Raw genomic sequence first — 16,768 nt, forward strand, 5'->3', positions numbered from 1 at the left:
GGGACATTGACACAATTCTAATCTTTTTGGCTTAACTGCAGACTTTCAGCTTTTAATTTTAGGGTATTTACATCCAAATCAGGTGAACGGTGTAGGAATTACAACAGTGTGTATATGTGCCTCCCACTTTTTAAGGGACCAAAAGTAGTGGGACAGATTAACAATCATAAATCAAACTTTCACTTTTTAATACTTGGTTGCAAATCCTTTGCAGTCAATTACAGCCTGAAGTCTGGAATGCATAGACATCTGGATTTCATCCCTGGTGATGTTCTGCCAGGCTTCTACTGCAACTCTCTTTAGTTCCTGCTTGTTCTTGGGGCATTTTCCCTTCAGTTTTGTCATCAGCAAGTGAAATGCATGCTCAATCGGATTCAGGTCAGGTGATTGACTTGGCCATTGCATAACATTCCACTTATTTCCCTTAAACTCTTTGGTTGCTTTCGCAGTATGCTTCGGGTCATTGTCCATCTGCACTGTGAAGCGTCGCCCAATGAGTTCTGAAGCATTTGGCTGAATATGAGCCGATAATAATATTGCCTGAAACACTTCAGAATTCATCCTGCTGCTTTTTTCAGCAGTCACATCATCAATAAATACAAGAGAACCAGTTCCATTGGCAGCCATACATGCCCACGCCATGACACTACCACCACCATGCTTCACTGATGAGGTGGTATGCTTTGGATCATGAGCAGTTACTTTCCTTCTCCATACTCTTCTCTTCCCATCACTCTGGTACACGTTGATCTTGGTCTCATCTGTCCATAGGATGTTGTTCCAGAACTGTGAAGGCTTTTTTAGATGTTGTTTGGCAAACTCTAATCTGGCCTTCCTGTTTTTGAGGCTCACCAATGGTTTATATCTTGTGGTGAACCCTCTGTATTCACTCTGGTGAAGTCTTCTCTTGATTGTTGACTTTGACACACACACACCTACCTTCTGGAGAGTGTTCTTGATCTGGACAACTGTTGTGAAGGGTGTTTTCTTCACCAGGGAAATAATTTTTTGGTCATCCACCACAGTTGTTTTCCGTGGTCTTCCAGGTCTTTTGGTGTTGCTGAGCTCACCAGTGCATTCTTTCTTTTTAAGGATGTTCCAAACAGTTGATTTGGCCACACCTAATGTTTTTGCTATCTCTCTGATGGGTTTGTTTTGTTTTTTAATTTCAGCCTAATGATGGCTTGCTTCTCTGATAGTGACAGCTCTTTGGATCTCATATTGAGAGTTGACAGCAACAGATTACAAATGCAAATAGCACACTTGAAATGAACTCTGGACCTTTTGCTCATTGTAAATGGGATAATGAGGGAATAACACACACCTGGCCATGGAACAACTGAGCAGCCAATTGTCCCATTACTTTTGGTCCCGTAAAAGAGTCGGAGGCACATATACAAACTGTTGTAATTATTACACCGTTCACCTTCGTTTCATTCAGGGCTGTGGAGTCGGTAGATAAATGTTCCGACTCCGACTCCGACTCCTCAGTTTTATGTACTTCCGACTCCGACTCCGACTCTCCGACTCCGACTCCTCTGTATTAATATGCAAATGTATTTTATACATTCCTTGAGGGAAAGAAACGCAACCTACCACAGGACTACTGGCTGGAAAGCCAACAGTCTACTGTATTGCACAGTTTAAGCAAAAGACAAACACAATGAAAACAATCAAGTGGCTGGATAGTAGCAGCAGGCATAAACATCAGGAACAGGATCTTTACCAGTTCAAAAATACAAACCACATTATTTGGTTGTTTTAGAACAAAAACAAAGCTTATCTATAATGAACCAAAAACAAAATCTGCAAAACCTAGAAATGGTTTATATTAATCTTGAAATGTAGTTATAGGCTTAGCAAATGCAAATCAATTCAATGTAGAGTTCTAAGGAAGAGAATTGCCTCTGCCAGATCCTCTTTCATAGAGGCTCTTAAGTCAGACTTTATTATTTTTAGGGCTGAAAATAATCTTTCGACACTGACTTGGGTGGGTGGCATTGCAGTAACTATTCTGGCCACATCACTAACGATCTCTGGATAAACAAGGATGGCTTCTTCAACAGTAAGTTTTGATGAGCGATCATACTTTTCAACTTCTTTTAGTGCTTTATAAAACTCCTGTTGGAATTTTTTTATTTGGACACTTACTGGTTCTCTAACATGCGTTCCCTGTAAAAGCAGAACACAACACTATGGAAAGTATAAGTATTGCAGCTCCTAATTGTGCGTTGCGTGCCATATAGTGAAGCACATGAAAAGCATGCTTCTTCACGGTCACTTAACGTGTTCGTTTTGCGGTTACGTGAGGCACTGCATGCATTGGTCTTTATTCTTACAGTAGAGAAGTCATTAATTATAACTTTTTGTGAATTGGGACATTTAAACTTGCTTTTTTTTTTTTTTAATTCCAATCTAAATTTAGTAGGAGTCGGAGTCGGTGCATTGTTTGCCGACTCCGAATCCAGGTACCCAAAATTTCCCCCGACTGGCATATATATAATTACACACTCTATTGGCAGAGCCAGTGCAGTGAAAGAGAATTATGGTAATTTGGTTAAAAGGAGATATTTCCCATCTCCCTGCCAGCACAGAGTTCGATAATGCTAATGTGCACAGGGTGATTAGGGTGTGCCCAGGCACACCCCCCCTGTGCACGCCTATGGCCATGAGTTACAGAGAGTTAACTTGTAAGAAGGCAAAGGTTACTGCACTGCTGCCCTAGTAGGAAGTTAGGGGATAATTGCACTCCTGGATTATTTGTCTTGGCAGGTTTTTCTGGGGTCCATCCCTCCGGTCCTGTGTGCTATAAAAGAGACCGGGGGACCGGATCCAGAGAGGCGGAAGAGAAGTCACGCACACCCAGTCTGTATGGGAGGAAAGACACAGACAGCCAGCAAGATGTAGGTGGATTACTTGAACATGCAGTCCTACCTAAAGATGCCAATTCCTGGATTCTGTCAAGTATGGACTCTTCCATGAATGTATTGCAAAGTACGATTGATAGGTGCAGTGGAGTCAATTTAGATCAGACGTTGTGTAGTAACAGGAACTGGCTTCTTTATTGGAACATCACCACACAGGGAAAAATGTCACTCCACATGGTAAGAAGAACAAACACAGGAAAGAGAAACCAACAAGTACACTGTGGATAGGAAATAGTTACAACACATCATAGAAAATACATAGCATAGCGTATCACTGAGCATTAGCGACATCTTGTGTCCTTTTTCTAAACTGCATTCAATATAATAGGCTAAGCTAAAGGTTTGTTGTATCTCCAACACCCCTTCTCAACAACTAAGGCTTAGTCTGTTAAACCTATCTTCTTTGTGAGCCTTGAATGTCTTTCAACGGTCAGGGGCTTTGTAAGGATGTCTGCTGTCATATCCTTGGTCGGGCAATAAATTAACTCAAGAAGACCTTGCTCTTGAAGATCCCTAAGAAAGTGAAACTTCACATTAATGTGCTTGGTTCTTGAATTAACTCCTTCCGAATGTGCGAGTACAATGCATCCTTGATTGTCCTCGTAGATTTCTGTTGGTCCCAACTGTGGTTGACCCAAATCTGTTAATAGCTGTCTCGGCCATATAACTTCTTTGCTTGCCTGCGCTGCAGCAATGTATTCTGCTTCAGTAGACAGTGAAACAGAGTTGCTTTTTACTAGTCCAACTGATGGCGCCTCCTGACAGGAAAAATAAGTAGCCACTGGTAGATTTTCTGTCACTGGTGTCTCCTGCCCAGTCAACATCCACATATCCTGTTAAGGTGCTTTCATCGCTTGCTGGTAACTTGATCTTGTAGTGCGAAGTCCCTTTAAGATAGCGAATGATTCGTTTTACAGCATTCCAGTCCTTTTGATTTGGCATTGAAACCTTTCTGCATAGGATTCCAACTGTTGCTGCAATGTCCGGCCTTGTAGCAGTGGTAAGGTACAACAATTTCCCTATTGCTTTCCTGTATTGAGTATTAGTAGGTAATGGGTTATCTTGACAATTCATCTCCTTTAGGTAGTTGGTTTCCATGGGAGATTTCACTGGTTTGGCTTCTTCCATTCCAAAAGTTTCAATTATTTCTTGTATTTTGTGTCTTTGATTCAGAAGGAAGCTGCCATCTTCCTTTCTCTCGATCTGGATGCCGAGGTAATTTTTTATGTTGCCGAGGTCTTTGGTGTCAAAGTGCTGATTTAGTTTTTCCAGTATTTCTGCTTCATCTCCTTCTTGCTCATAGCAAATCATGATATTATCCACATAAATAAGCATATAGACCCATCTGTTTGTCAACCTCTTTGTGTATAAGCAGGGGTCTGCTTTACTCCTTTGAAAGTTTTTGATGTGTAAGCACGTTATTTATTTTTATATTCCACGCTCTGGCTGCTTGCTTTAGGCCATATATACTCCTGCGAAGTTTGCATACTAGGTCTGACCTTTGTTCATCTTTGAATCCTGGCGGCTGTTCCATGTAGTTTTCTTCTGTTAAATCACCGTGTAGAAATGCGGTTTTCACCTCCAAAATGTTTCACTTGCATTTTCCTTGTGACGACTACTGTCAGTAGAGTCCGTATTGTAGTGTGCTTGACTACTGGTGCAAACGTCTCATCGTAGTCCTCTCCGTATTTTTGAGAATAGCTTTTGGCTACTAGTCTTGCTTTGTACCGTTCAATTGTGCCATCTGCATTGTATTTCACTTTAAAAGTCCATTTACAGCCTATGGCTTTCCTTCCGGGTGGTAGTTCTGTAAGTGTCCATGTTTTAGTGTCATGCATGGATTTTATCTCTTTCTCAGCAGCCTTTATCCATTTAGTTGCTTCTTCTGAAAGTTGAGATATGTCTTCCCAGTTTACAGGTTCGTTGATACTGGCAGTACTTGCTTTGTATGAGAGACGTATAGGTGGTTTACCTTGTTTTCTCTTGTTGACCGTCTCGTTTTTGTGTCTGAGCCTTCTTGTGTCTGCTCTTCAATACTGGTTGAGTCTACACTCACTTCAACTGTTTGTTCAGAAGTTACAGAGATGGGCTGGTCAATGTCAGTTTTCTCTTCTGTTCTTGCTTCTACTGTTGTCATAACTTTTGTTGAAGATTTAAGAGACAATGTAATGCTGTTGCTAATGGTAACCTTGGCTGTTTTGGGATTTAGGATTCTGTAACCCTTGACATTGTCACTGTATCCAACGAAGATACCTTCAAACGTTCTGTTTTGGAGTTTGGTGCGTTTTTCTTCAGGTATGTAGATAAATGCTTTGCATCCAAAAACTCCTAGGTGTTTTACGCTTGGCTTCTCATTGTGCCATAGTTCATATGGGGTTTTCTCCACTGTTCTGGAAAGAAGTCTGTTCTGCAAATATGTAGCTGTCATTGCTGCCTCACCCCAGTATTTTTGTGGTAGTCCAGAGTCTGTCAGCATACATCTGATCATTTCGGTCAGAGTTCTATTCTTTCTTTTAGCTACTCCATTTTGTTCTGGTGTATACGGGACTGTCTTTTGATGTTCTATTCTAAGCACTCTTGTATCTTACCTCCTGTGAATTCACCTCCATTATCGCTCCGAAGTATGAGAGGCTTCCCCTGAAACTTGTTACTTGTCTTTGTTGTATAGTCTTGTAATTTGTCAAACTTCACTCTTGTGTTGCATTAGGTAGGCGACTGTATATCTTGAATAGTCGTCTATGAAAGTCACTATGTACCTGTTGCCTCCAGGTGTTGGTGGGTTTAGGGGACCACACACGTCACTGTGAACTAAGTCAAGTGGTCTTTAGGCTCTCTTTTGACTGACTTTGGGAAGTGTTGCTCTTGTAGCTTTGGATTTAATGCAACATTCACATTTAACAGTGACTGGACAAGGGGATACTATTAGATCCCTTGTCAGATTCCTCCTCTGTAGTTCCAGTATGCATTCCGGGTGTCTGTGACCTAGACGTCTGTGCCATATATGTATACAGTCATTGTGCTTGTGTGTACATAGTCTCACCTTTTCCTACACTGTGTTGAGGTGATATAGATGATCATCCAGCTTGGCACTTGCTATTGTCTGTTTGCCGTTTAGAATGGAACACTTGTCACCTTGGAATTTCACAGTGAGTCCTCTGGCTGGTAGACACTTCATATAAGAGTCCTCCTTCTAGATTAGGAACATAAAAGCACAACTTTCATCATCAGGGCATGCAAGGGTTCCATGCCCACATCCTTCTGCATGTATTTTGCTTCCATCTGCAAGGTAAATAGTTTCTTTGTTGTTCAGATCAAGTTCTGTGAAGAAACTTCTGTCACTCGTCATGTGACTGGTTGCCCCTGAATCGATGCACCAGTCTTGGCATTTATTGTTGCCTGTTGCTTTAAATGTGGCATTCCAGTTGCCTTCCCTTGGGTCATTGATTTGTAGTTTTGACCTTTTGTTTAGCATAAGAGGGACGTTGTCTCATTTGCTCTGCTTTCCATATAGTACAGTCTTTCTTTGTGTCCCTGTTTGTGGCATCTGAAACACGCTCTGGTTTCTTTCTTGTGTAATCTTGCGTCTGTAGCTTTAAGAGCAGTGCTGGTTTCGGATTCTGAGGTGTCATGCACTAATTCCTTTCTTCTCTGATACTCATCTATGAGCCTGGTTTTTACAAATGCTACCATCAGATCTGTCTCAGGTCGTGTCTCCAGTGCATTGATTAGTGCAGTGTATGCATCGGGCAAACTGCATAACAACATGGCTGCAATGTGACTGTCTGTTATATTCTCCCCGCTTGATCTGAGTTGCGCAATCACTTTCAGCATTGCGTTTATATGCTCCTGCATGTCCTGTTCTCTGCCAAGTCTCATTTTGTAAAGTTTCCGTAGCATAAACAGCTTGTTGTTTAAACTGGATCTTTCATGCAGTCTTTTCAGTACATCCCACATGCCTTTTGCTCTGTCCTCCTTGCAAAAATGAATGAGCTGATCATCCTCCACTAGTAAGCTTATGGTGGACCATGCTTGTCTGTTTTTCTTGTCCCAGTCCTGATTATTATCCTGTGGCCTCTCTGTAGTGGTAACCTCCCACAAGTCATCTTTGGATAATAGCATTTCCACTTTAAACTTCCATGGCTGATAATTGTCATTGTTCAGCTTGGCCACTGAGAGTTTAAGCTCTGAGTTTCCGGCCATTTTATCCCTCCTTTATATATAAAGAGTCTTACTTGTCTATAGGAGATGTCACTGGAAAGCTTCCTTATGTCAATCTCCGCATCAGCCACACTTTATCTGGACTCTGGGCCCATAACCTGTTGCAGAGTACGATTGATAGGTGCAGCGGAGTCAATTTTAGATCAGACGTTGTGTAGTAACAGGAACTGGCTTCTTTATTGGAACATCACCAAACAGGGAAAAAGGTCACTGCACATGGTAAGAAGAACACACACGGGAAAGAGAAACCATCAAGTACATACACTGTGGATAGGAAATACAACACATCATAGAAAATACATAGCATAGCATATCACTGAGCATTAGCGACATCTTGTGTCCTTTTTTCTAAACTGCATTCATGATAATAGGCTAAGCTAAAGGTTTGTTGTATCTCCAACAGAATGGACTCTTTCCCATGTAGGTATTAGGGATGAGCCCAAAGTTCGAGTTGTACGTAAGTGCAACTCAAACATGGGGTGTTCGCTGAATAACGAATATTATGGGGCGTCCGTGGGGAATTTCGAACATCTGCATGCTTTGGCCAATCACAGCGCGTTCTGCTGTGAGAGCCATGATTGGCCAAAGGCAGGGTGCCTTTGGCCAATCATGGCTCGGGCTGAGTTCACGCCCCACACTATGCAAGGCTGCTTACACAGCAGTCGTACATAGTTTTGTGAATGAGAGCAGCAAAATAAAATTTGTAAAGGAAAAAACGTCATTTAAAACTGCTCGCGGTTGTAATGTATTGCGGGATCCCGGTAATCTAGATAAAAATCATTGAAAAAAATGGCATGGATTCCTCCCAAATCCATTACCAGGCCCTTTGGGTCTCGTATGCATATTAGGGGGAACCCTACGCCCCAAAAAAATGTTTTCCTTGGTGTTCTGTTGGATGCTGTGATCGAAAATGAATGGACATTGTAGGACACTTATTTTATTTCTTATGTTTATTTTTTTCAATAAAGGACTTGTCCCAAACAGTTTCCTGTCATTTTTACTATTTTGACACTTTTTTTGTGTAGGGGTACATAGGGTACCCGATAACCATTCACATAGGGGGGGCCTCGTATGGATTTTGGGGGGACCCCCACGCAATTTTTTTTTCTTTGGTGGGGGGGGGGGGACCCATGTCATTTTTTTTTTTTCAATGATTTTTATCTATATTGCCGGGATCCAACAATACATTACAGCTGCGAGTAGTTTTAAATTAAATGTTTTCCTTTAGAAATGTCATTTTGCTGTGGTATTGTTCTAAACACTGGAAAGGTACGCTACGTTACAGGCATACTAAGGTCACCCGTAGGCGTGATATTTAAATTGTTCATGTTTCATATTAAGCCTTATTAAAATCGCTGCTCCTGAAAAAAATGTCCTCTGGGGCAGGACCCACTTCCCCAAACACTTTTTTATGGCAATCACTTGCATATAAGTCTTTAAAATTAGCACTTTTGATTTTTCATGTTCGTGTCCCATAGACTTTAACAGTGTTCGCACAAATTTTTGGCCTGTTCGCAAGTTCTGGTGCAAACCGAACCCGGGGGGTGTTTGGCTCATCCCTAGTAGGTATGCTAGGGCAGCCACAAGCCAGAGTTTGGGACTAGGGATGTTAGGGAATGTCTGCACTTTATCTTGGACTGTCCATTGTCGTCATGTTAATTTATTCTTTAAAGGGGTTGTAAACCCTCATGTTTTTTCACCTTAATGCATCCTATGCATTAAGGTGAAAAAACTTCTGGCAGTCACAGGGCCCCCAGCCCTCCCGTTTTTCTTACCTGAGCAGGACTGCTGTTAGAAATCATGGGGCACATACAGCCTACCTGATGGGGCCCCCTTTAATCCCACCCTTAACCCCACCCCAGGCCACTCCCCTGTCCCCACCTCCGCAGATTTGTCACTGTTTACATATGCACACACGTTCATTATGGCTTATCAGTACAGGGGGACAGAGGCAGTTTACATTTTTTTTTTTGTTTTCCAATTTAATTTTATTAACAAAACATTTTTACACTGTCTTTCATTTTTTTTGTATCTCTTTTATTGCTATCAGAAGTAATGAACAACATCACTAGTGATAGCATGGGACAATGACATGTCCCCTTTATGGAGAGATCTTGGGTCTATTAGACCCCATATCTATCCTCTGGCCTCCAAAGCATCTGATCAAATGCTTGTTTAAGCCGGTAATTGCTTCTGGTTTCTGACGTCACACGTTGTATTCACTGTGTCCCAGGAACTGGATGCCGCTGCTCACATCATTAACAGGACCCCTGATTGCATGGGGAGAGCCCAGTAAAGGCGGTGGCAGGATGGTGGTGGAACCCCCTTTCACTGACTGCCTGTAAAAGTTACCCAGGGCCTTCTTAGCCACTAAGATTATTTTTACTTTGTGCAGAATCGCTCTGGACTAAAAAATATCTTGACCATTGCTGTAACGATGATCAAGATATCACCCTTACAATCCAGCATTGTACCAGTATGTCGCTGGACAGGAAGTGGTTAAAGGGAAGTGGTTGGGGGGCACATGTTTACTGCCCCCCAAATGCAAGTGTAAGGGTGCATTCACACCACGATTTTATCATCCTACTTGTTCTCACGATTTTTAGGTTTGAAATCGTACAAATCTGTATGGCAAAATGTATCCATTCACTTCCATTCATTAATGTAGGTCCCCAAGTGCATCCGATTTGATCCGCATCAGATTTGATACGATTTAAAATCGCATCAAAAATCGTGTTTGACCACGATTTTTGGTCCTGATTTGAAATCGTATTAAAATCGTGTCCAATTTTTTTATATATTGGTGTCAATCTAAATCGTAATAAATCGGATGACTGTGCGTTTTTATCCGATAAATCGTACCCGATTTTTTATTACGCATGCGCACTAGACACTGGAACGAGCTAGAAACTTCAAGAATTGTACAAAAGAAAAAAAAAACATTCAAATAGCCAAAACTTTATGGCCATTGCCAGACATTATTTAAAATCAGGATCCGATTTTTTAGTGAAAATCGGATGGAAAATTTACATACGATTTTGTCATATACGATTCCATCTGATTTAACGGTCCGATTATCGGATGTAAAAATCGTGATGTGAACCTAGCCTAAAGCAGCATCTCACTGCGTCTTCACCAGCATTAGGAAATATCACAAAGGCAGCACAGTCGGCATGTGTTCTGTCATGGATCTGTCAGTGTCAAATGGCTTTTGGGTTCTGAATTTGGCTGTGCTGTGCGTTACAAACTATAACCCAGCACAGCCATAACAAAGTAAGCACCCAACAGCAATATGACACACTGTTACAGATCCATTACAGAGCACATGCTGACTGTGCTGCCTGCATGAGTATCATAATGCTGATGATCATAACATGCCATGCTGTGTGTAAGCAATATACAGTGAGGAGTCTATCCTCTGTGCTCCACTCACTGTGTTTACTGCAGCCACGGTGCCCGGGTTCTTGCTCCCTTGCCAGCCACAGAGCTGCCTGTTGCCTCACATCAGTCTCGGCAGTCGGCACATGAGGACGGGAGGTGGAGCGAAGCATCGTAGTATTACTCCCCCAGGGAAGGCAGTAAGTAGCGGCAGCTGGGACTAATTAAAAAGCAGAGCAATGTGCGGTGCGGTCTTATGTACATCCGCCCGAAAAACAAGAAATAGTCCAACCACTGCGCTCACCTCCTGGGCCCCTCTGATGACCTGACGGGGCCCAAGAAAATGTAATTGCACCCCCTTTTCTTAAGCAAGTAGTAGCGGGGGCCGGGGGTGAAGTTTAGAAAGCTCTATTTTTAAATAGCCAGAAATTAACTGTCAAGTTGCCCGGGCCCCCCTGTGGAGCTGCTGGGGGCCGGGCCTGGTACAACAGGGCTGCCTGTACTGCCCTATCAGCGGTCCTGTACCTGAGCCCTGGAATGTTTCATGGCAAGGACACGCTGTCTCTCTGCCTAGGGTTCTCGGCTCTTGATTGGATAGATTTATTGCAGCCAATGGCTTCCGCTGCTGTCAATCAAATCCAATGATGCAGGCGCCGGTGGCGGGGCCGAGTCCTGCATTCAGCGGCTTTGGACGTCGCGAGAGCTGCCGGGGGACCCCCGAAAACGGCGTTGGGGCCACTATGTGCAAAACAAACAGTGGAGGTAAGTATGACATGTTTGTTATTTTAAAAAAAATAAGAAATCAAACCTTTTTAGGCTTCATTTCCATGGACATTTTTACAGCCACTTTTCTGAGCGTTTTTTGCAGCTTAAAAACAGCTCTCCATGTTAGTCTATGGCCTCATGCCCACCAACAATGACGTTTTTGAGCTGTAGATGGCTGAGCCGTTTTTAAGCTGCAAAAAAAAAACGGGACCAGTGCGTTCTGAAGCTCCAGCGTTAGAGCTGTAAGCCTCGTCCTGCGCTTTTTTTCTCTATTCAAAATCAAGGGTTCCCTATGGGAGCCCATTGATTTGAATAGAGGTCGCACCAGAAGTCGGATCAAGATGATCCGACTTGAGTGGCGACTGGTGTGCAGAGAATCTTGAAGGGTAACCCCGCGCAAATTCAAAAAAAATTTGTGTGAGGTTCCCCCCCAGGATGATACCAGACCCTTCGGTCTGGTATGGATTTTAAGGGGAACACCTACGCCGAAAAAAACGACATGGGGGTTCCCCAAAATCCATACCAGACCCTTATCCGAGAGGAGAGGGGGGTGCTCGCTCGTCCCCACCCCCATTCCTGACCGGCCGGGCGGCATGCTCGTCTGGTATCATCCTAGGAGGGAATGTCACGCAAATTTTTTTTTAATTTGCGTGGAGTTCCCCTTCAAGATTCTCTGCACACCAGTCGCCCTGCAAGTCGGATCATCTTGATCTGACTTCTGGTGCGACCTCTATTCAAATCAATGGGCTCTCATAGGGAACCATTGATTTTGAATAGAAACAGAAAAACGCGGCTGAAAACTAGCGCGGCAAAACGTGCATTGAATTCAATGCAAAACGCTGGAAAAATTGCGGTAAAAACGACACTTTTTTCCTGGCATCTGTACTAGCTTTACAGCCTGTTTTTTACAATGTCCATGGAAATGAAGCTTAAGTATCACTTTAAGTAAAGCCTTTGAAACTTTGCCTTTGCCTAGTCTGAAGTTGCTAAAGGGGTGCAGTGCAAGTAACCGGCACAAATAGTCCACAGCTCGGGTCACTAAGTACATTGGCGTATGACAGCGTGAAATACAAGCAAGAGGTTACCAAATGTAACAAGGTTACAAGTATGCAGCCTATCATACAAATATACAATAAGGACTTTTAAGTGTGCATTGAAAAAGTTTGTATAGTTTTAAGATAATTTGGCGTGGTGCACTGGTGCCTATAAAGTCCATGGACTGTGGTCTAATGTTCGCTTTTTCATTAAAATTGACTTGGGTATGGGGCACTTTTGTATCTGTTAGGGTAACAAGCCTCCGTTTTTTCCACCCATCGATTTTTCGTGTCTCTCCTAAATGCACAAGTAACTGTGGTAATACGTCAAGAGAGTTTACTAGAGTTCATTCATGTTGAGTCATCTGTCTAGGTCATGAATGTGGCTCAAGTCAAGGTACACCATGTGTATGGCATCGACCCTGTACTAAGTGCATGGCGTAGCAAAGAAAAACCCACCCTGGTGTAGGCCTCTCATGTGACACTTGCTTGGTGCCCAACAAGGTGGGAAACATGGAGGACGTGATGACCAACCTGTCACCATAACCTGCCTACCCCCCTACAAACTGTGCTTCTGGGGTGACCTAGAATTTACATTGAGGAGATTTTGTCCCACTTGCGCTTTTATTTCTAGGACAGGATATGAAGGGAAATCCAAAAAAGGTCACAAGCAGCAACTAGAAAATGTGTGGGAATGCTGAATTGCTAAAGCTAACTGGATGAATAGCTTTAAATCCGTAAGAAAAAGTTGAAGTGAGAATAGTATGAAAGATGTGGAATATTTAAAGTTTTTTGGAAAAGCTGACACTAAACTGAATTGTTGGCTTTAAAAGTTTGCAAAGATACACACTCTGTTTAATCTATAAAATTTCCTGAAATGATCACTAAACTTAAGATATAGAACATGTTCTATATCTAAACTCTGATGAAATTCAAAAATGTTTTTTTTAATTATTATTATTTTATACAGGACAGTCAATGGAAGAGAGTGTAGAACTCTTGTCATTTGGAAGCTCAACCAGCCAAATTCCCTGAAATGATCACTAAACTTAAACAGCTTTTTCACAAAAAATGTAAAAGATATCAAACTGAAAAGATATAGCCGGATAGCTAAATATTTTGTGAACATTTTAAAGTTTGTTTGGCATCTGTGGGTGAAAGTATGAAGGAGCTGAAACTTTTGGAAGCGGAGAGAGATTTTAAGGATTTGAAGCATGCTTTTATTAACCCCTTCCATACAGGGCATTTTCACCCCCTTCCTGCCCAGACCAATTTTTAGTTTTCAGCGCTGTTGCACTTTGAATGACAATTGCGTGGTCATGCAACACTGTACCCAATCAAAATCTTTGTTTTTTTCCCCCCACAAATAGAGCTTTCTTTTGGTGGTATTTGATCATCTCTGCGGTTTTTATTTTTTGCGCTATAAACAAAAGAATAGCGAATTTTTTAAAAAAAAACACAAAGGGGTGGATTCAGGTACTGCTGCGCACTTCTTACGGAGGCGCAGCGTTACGTTTTTACGCTACGCCTCCGCAAATTACTTGCACTACGCTTGATTCAGGAAGCAGTAGCTCCATAATTTGCGGAGGCGCTCCGTAAAAATGCCCGGCGTAAGCGCGCGTAATTTAAATGATCCCGTAGGGGGCGTGGATCATTTAAATTAGGCGCGTTCCCGCGCCGAACGTAGTGCGCATGCTCCGTCGCGAATCTTTTCCGACGTGCATTGCGGCAAATGACGTCGCAAGGACGTCATTTGCTTTAACGTGAACGTAAATGGCGTCCAGCGCCATTCACGATTCACTTACGCAAACAACGCAATTTTCAAACATCGTGACGCGGGAACGACAGGTAGACTTAGCATTGGCTGCCCCTGCTAATAGCAGGAGCAGCCTTACGCGGAACCCGACGAATGCAAACGACGTAAAATGCGTACGCAGGGCGCGCGTAGGGTTGTGAATCGGCGTGAGTATGCAATTTGCATACTCTACGCTGACCACTATGGGGAACACCACCTAGCGGCCATCGTAAGAATGCAGCCTACGATACGACGGCATAAGAGCCTTATGCCAGTCATATCTTAGGCTACAGTCGGCGTAACGAGCTTTCTGAATACAGAAAAGTCGTTACGCCGGCGCAACTAAGCAATTGCGCTGCGTAACTATGGTTACGCAGACGCAATTGCTTACTGAATCCACCCCAATATTTTTTACTTTTTATTTAATAATTATCACTTTTTTTTTCCCTCAGTTTAGGCCGATACATATTCTTCTACATATTTTTGGTAAAAAAAAAATCGCAATAATCGTATATTGATTGGTTTGCGCAAAAGTTATAGCGTCTACAAAATAGGTAATAGGTTTATGGCATTTTTTTTTATTAATTTTTTTACTAGTATTGGCGGCGATTTGAGATTTTTTACTGTGACCGTGACATTGCGGCGAACACATCGGACACTTTTGACACGTTTTTGGGACCATTCACATTTATACAGCGATTAATGGTATAAATATGCATTGATTACTGTGTAAATGTGACTGGCAGGGAAGGGGTTAACCACTAGGGGGCGCTAAAGGGGTTAAAATGTTCCCTATAGTGTGTTCTAACTGTAGGGGGGAGGGGACTCACAAGGGGAGGAGACCGATGTGTGTTCCTCTGTACTGGGAACACACATCAGTCTCCTCACCGCTGACAGGAGGTGGATCTGTGTGTTAACACACACAGATCCAAACTCCTGCCGTGATTACCGGCAATCGCGGGTGCCCGGCGGCAATTGCGGCCGCCAGGCACCCGTGCCGGGTCACGAGCGTTGCCGCGGGCGCGCGCCCTAGATCGCCGGGAACACAGGACGTCATATGACCGAGAGAGGGTTCCTGCCGGCGTCATTTTACAATGACCCCGGTAGGGAAGTGTTTAAAAAAAAGTGTTAAAAAGCTTAATGTTTTAAAAAGTATAAATAGTACAAAAAAGTTGAAGTCCCATCAATAGCTGAAAAAGCTGAACATTTTAAAAGTTGAATGGTCTTAAAGAGGTTGTAAAGGTACAATTTATTTTTTTCCCTAAATGGCTTCCTTTACCTTAGTGCAGTCCTCCTTCACTTACCTCATCCTTCCATTTTGCTTTTAAATGTCCTTATTTCTTCTGAGAAATCCTCACTTCCTGTTCTTCTGTCTGTAACTACACACAGTAATGTGAGGCTTTCTCCCTGGTGTGGAGTGTCGTGCTCGCCCCCTCCCTTGGACTACAGGAGAATCAGGACACCCACTAACACACAGCTCCTGTTTCTATCTGCAACGTAGAGAGCATCCTGACTCTCCTGTTGTCCAAGGGAGGGGGCGATGAAGAATTGTGCACCTTTAGACCTCTAACCTTTTTGTCTTTACAGGAGGAGATGTTGTCCCTATCAGAGTGAATGGCCTTGTAAACCAATCCATCCTCCTGTCACCTTCTGTGGATTCATCACGTTCTGTACAACATGTCTACTGGAACTTCCAAACCTACATAATGGCATCTTATATAAATAATCAGCTTACTGTAATTGAGGATAAATTTGAAGAAAGACTGGAGATCCTGGATAATGGAAGATCACTGAGGATTGGAGAGCTGAGACTGGAGGACAGTGGACTGTATGCTGGAACTATAACTTTTACTGACAGAAGTAAAGATCAGAAAACTTACAATCTCACTGTGTATGGTATGTCTGTGCATGCTTCCCATTAACTTTACCCCAGGTTTACCAAAGTTTTTTTCAGCGGGAACGCGGGGGAACGCAGTTCTGGCACCTTCTGGACTGACTGTATGTAATGGCAAGGGATGCTGGGGTGTGCTGCAGGGTATTGATGCTCACTGCTGGGGATCTATTTTTGCAGTGGGGTCTAATGTTGCTGAGGAAGTCTATTGTTGCTGGGGGGGGGGGGGGTTTATGTTGCTGGGGGGGCCAGTTGTTGCTGAAAGAGATCTACTGTTGGGGGAGGGGTCTATTGTTGTTGGCAGCCAGAGAGTCTATTAATGCTGGCTGTGCGGAGATCTGTTGATGCTGCCGGGAGTCTATTGTTGCCGGCGGGGGGGATTTTGTTGTGGGTGGTCCATTGTTGTTAGGGGATCTATTGCTGCTGGCTGCAGGGGATTTATTTTACTGCTTTTCTTGATATCATTACCAAATTCCATACAAATTACTTAGCACCACAAAATGATACTTGGTTCTATATTGTCTAAAAGGGACGGTACTGGGAGGTGCGTAGGGAGCGGAGAAAAGGGGTGACTCAGAAAGGGGGAGTTCCTGCACCTATTGTCTGAGAAAAAAAGCCCTCCCAAAGTCTATAGGCTATCTTAGCATGATCAGTGTCAATCAATCTCCTGCTTGGTCTCAAATCTGTGATACTATAAAGGGGCAGAATTCAGCCACCTGTTTTTTTTTTTTTTTTTTTCATAAGTCGAGGGTTATACAGT

At 42.9% G+C, this 16,768-nt stretch overlaps 1 protein-coding gene across 2 annotated transcripts in view; it reads left to right on the forward strand.

Annotated features, from left to right (window-relative positions):
* Positions 1–16,768, forward strand: part of LOC120921040 (SLAM family member 5-like) — a 109,591-nt gene that overhangs the window by 53,762 nt on the left and 39,061 nt on the right. For both annotated transcript variants that reach the window (XM_040333644.1, XM_040333646.1), the window contains exon 2: positions 15,705–16,013. In XM_040333644.1, coding sequence (XP_040189578.1) covers positions 15,705–16,013 — 309 coding nt within the window. The remainder of the gene's footprint in view (positions 1–15,704; positions 16,014–16,768) is intronic.

Source organism: Rana temporaria, chromosome 13 (genome assembly GCF_905171775.1).
Source record: "Rana temporaria chromosome 13, aRanTem1.1, whole genome shotgun sequence".
Classification (NCBI taxonomy): domain Eukaryota; kingdom Metazoa; phylum Chordata; class Amphibia; order Anura; family Ranidae; genus Rana; species Rana temporaria.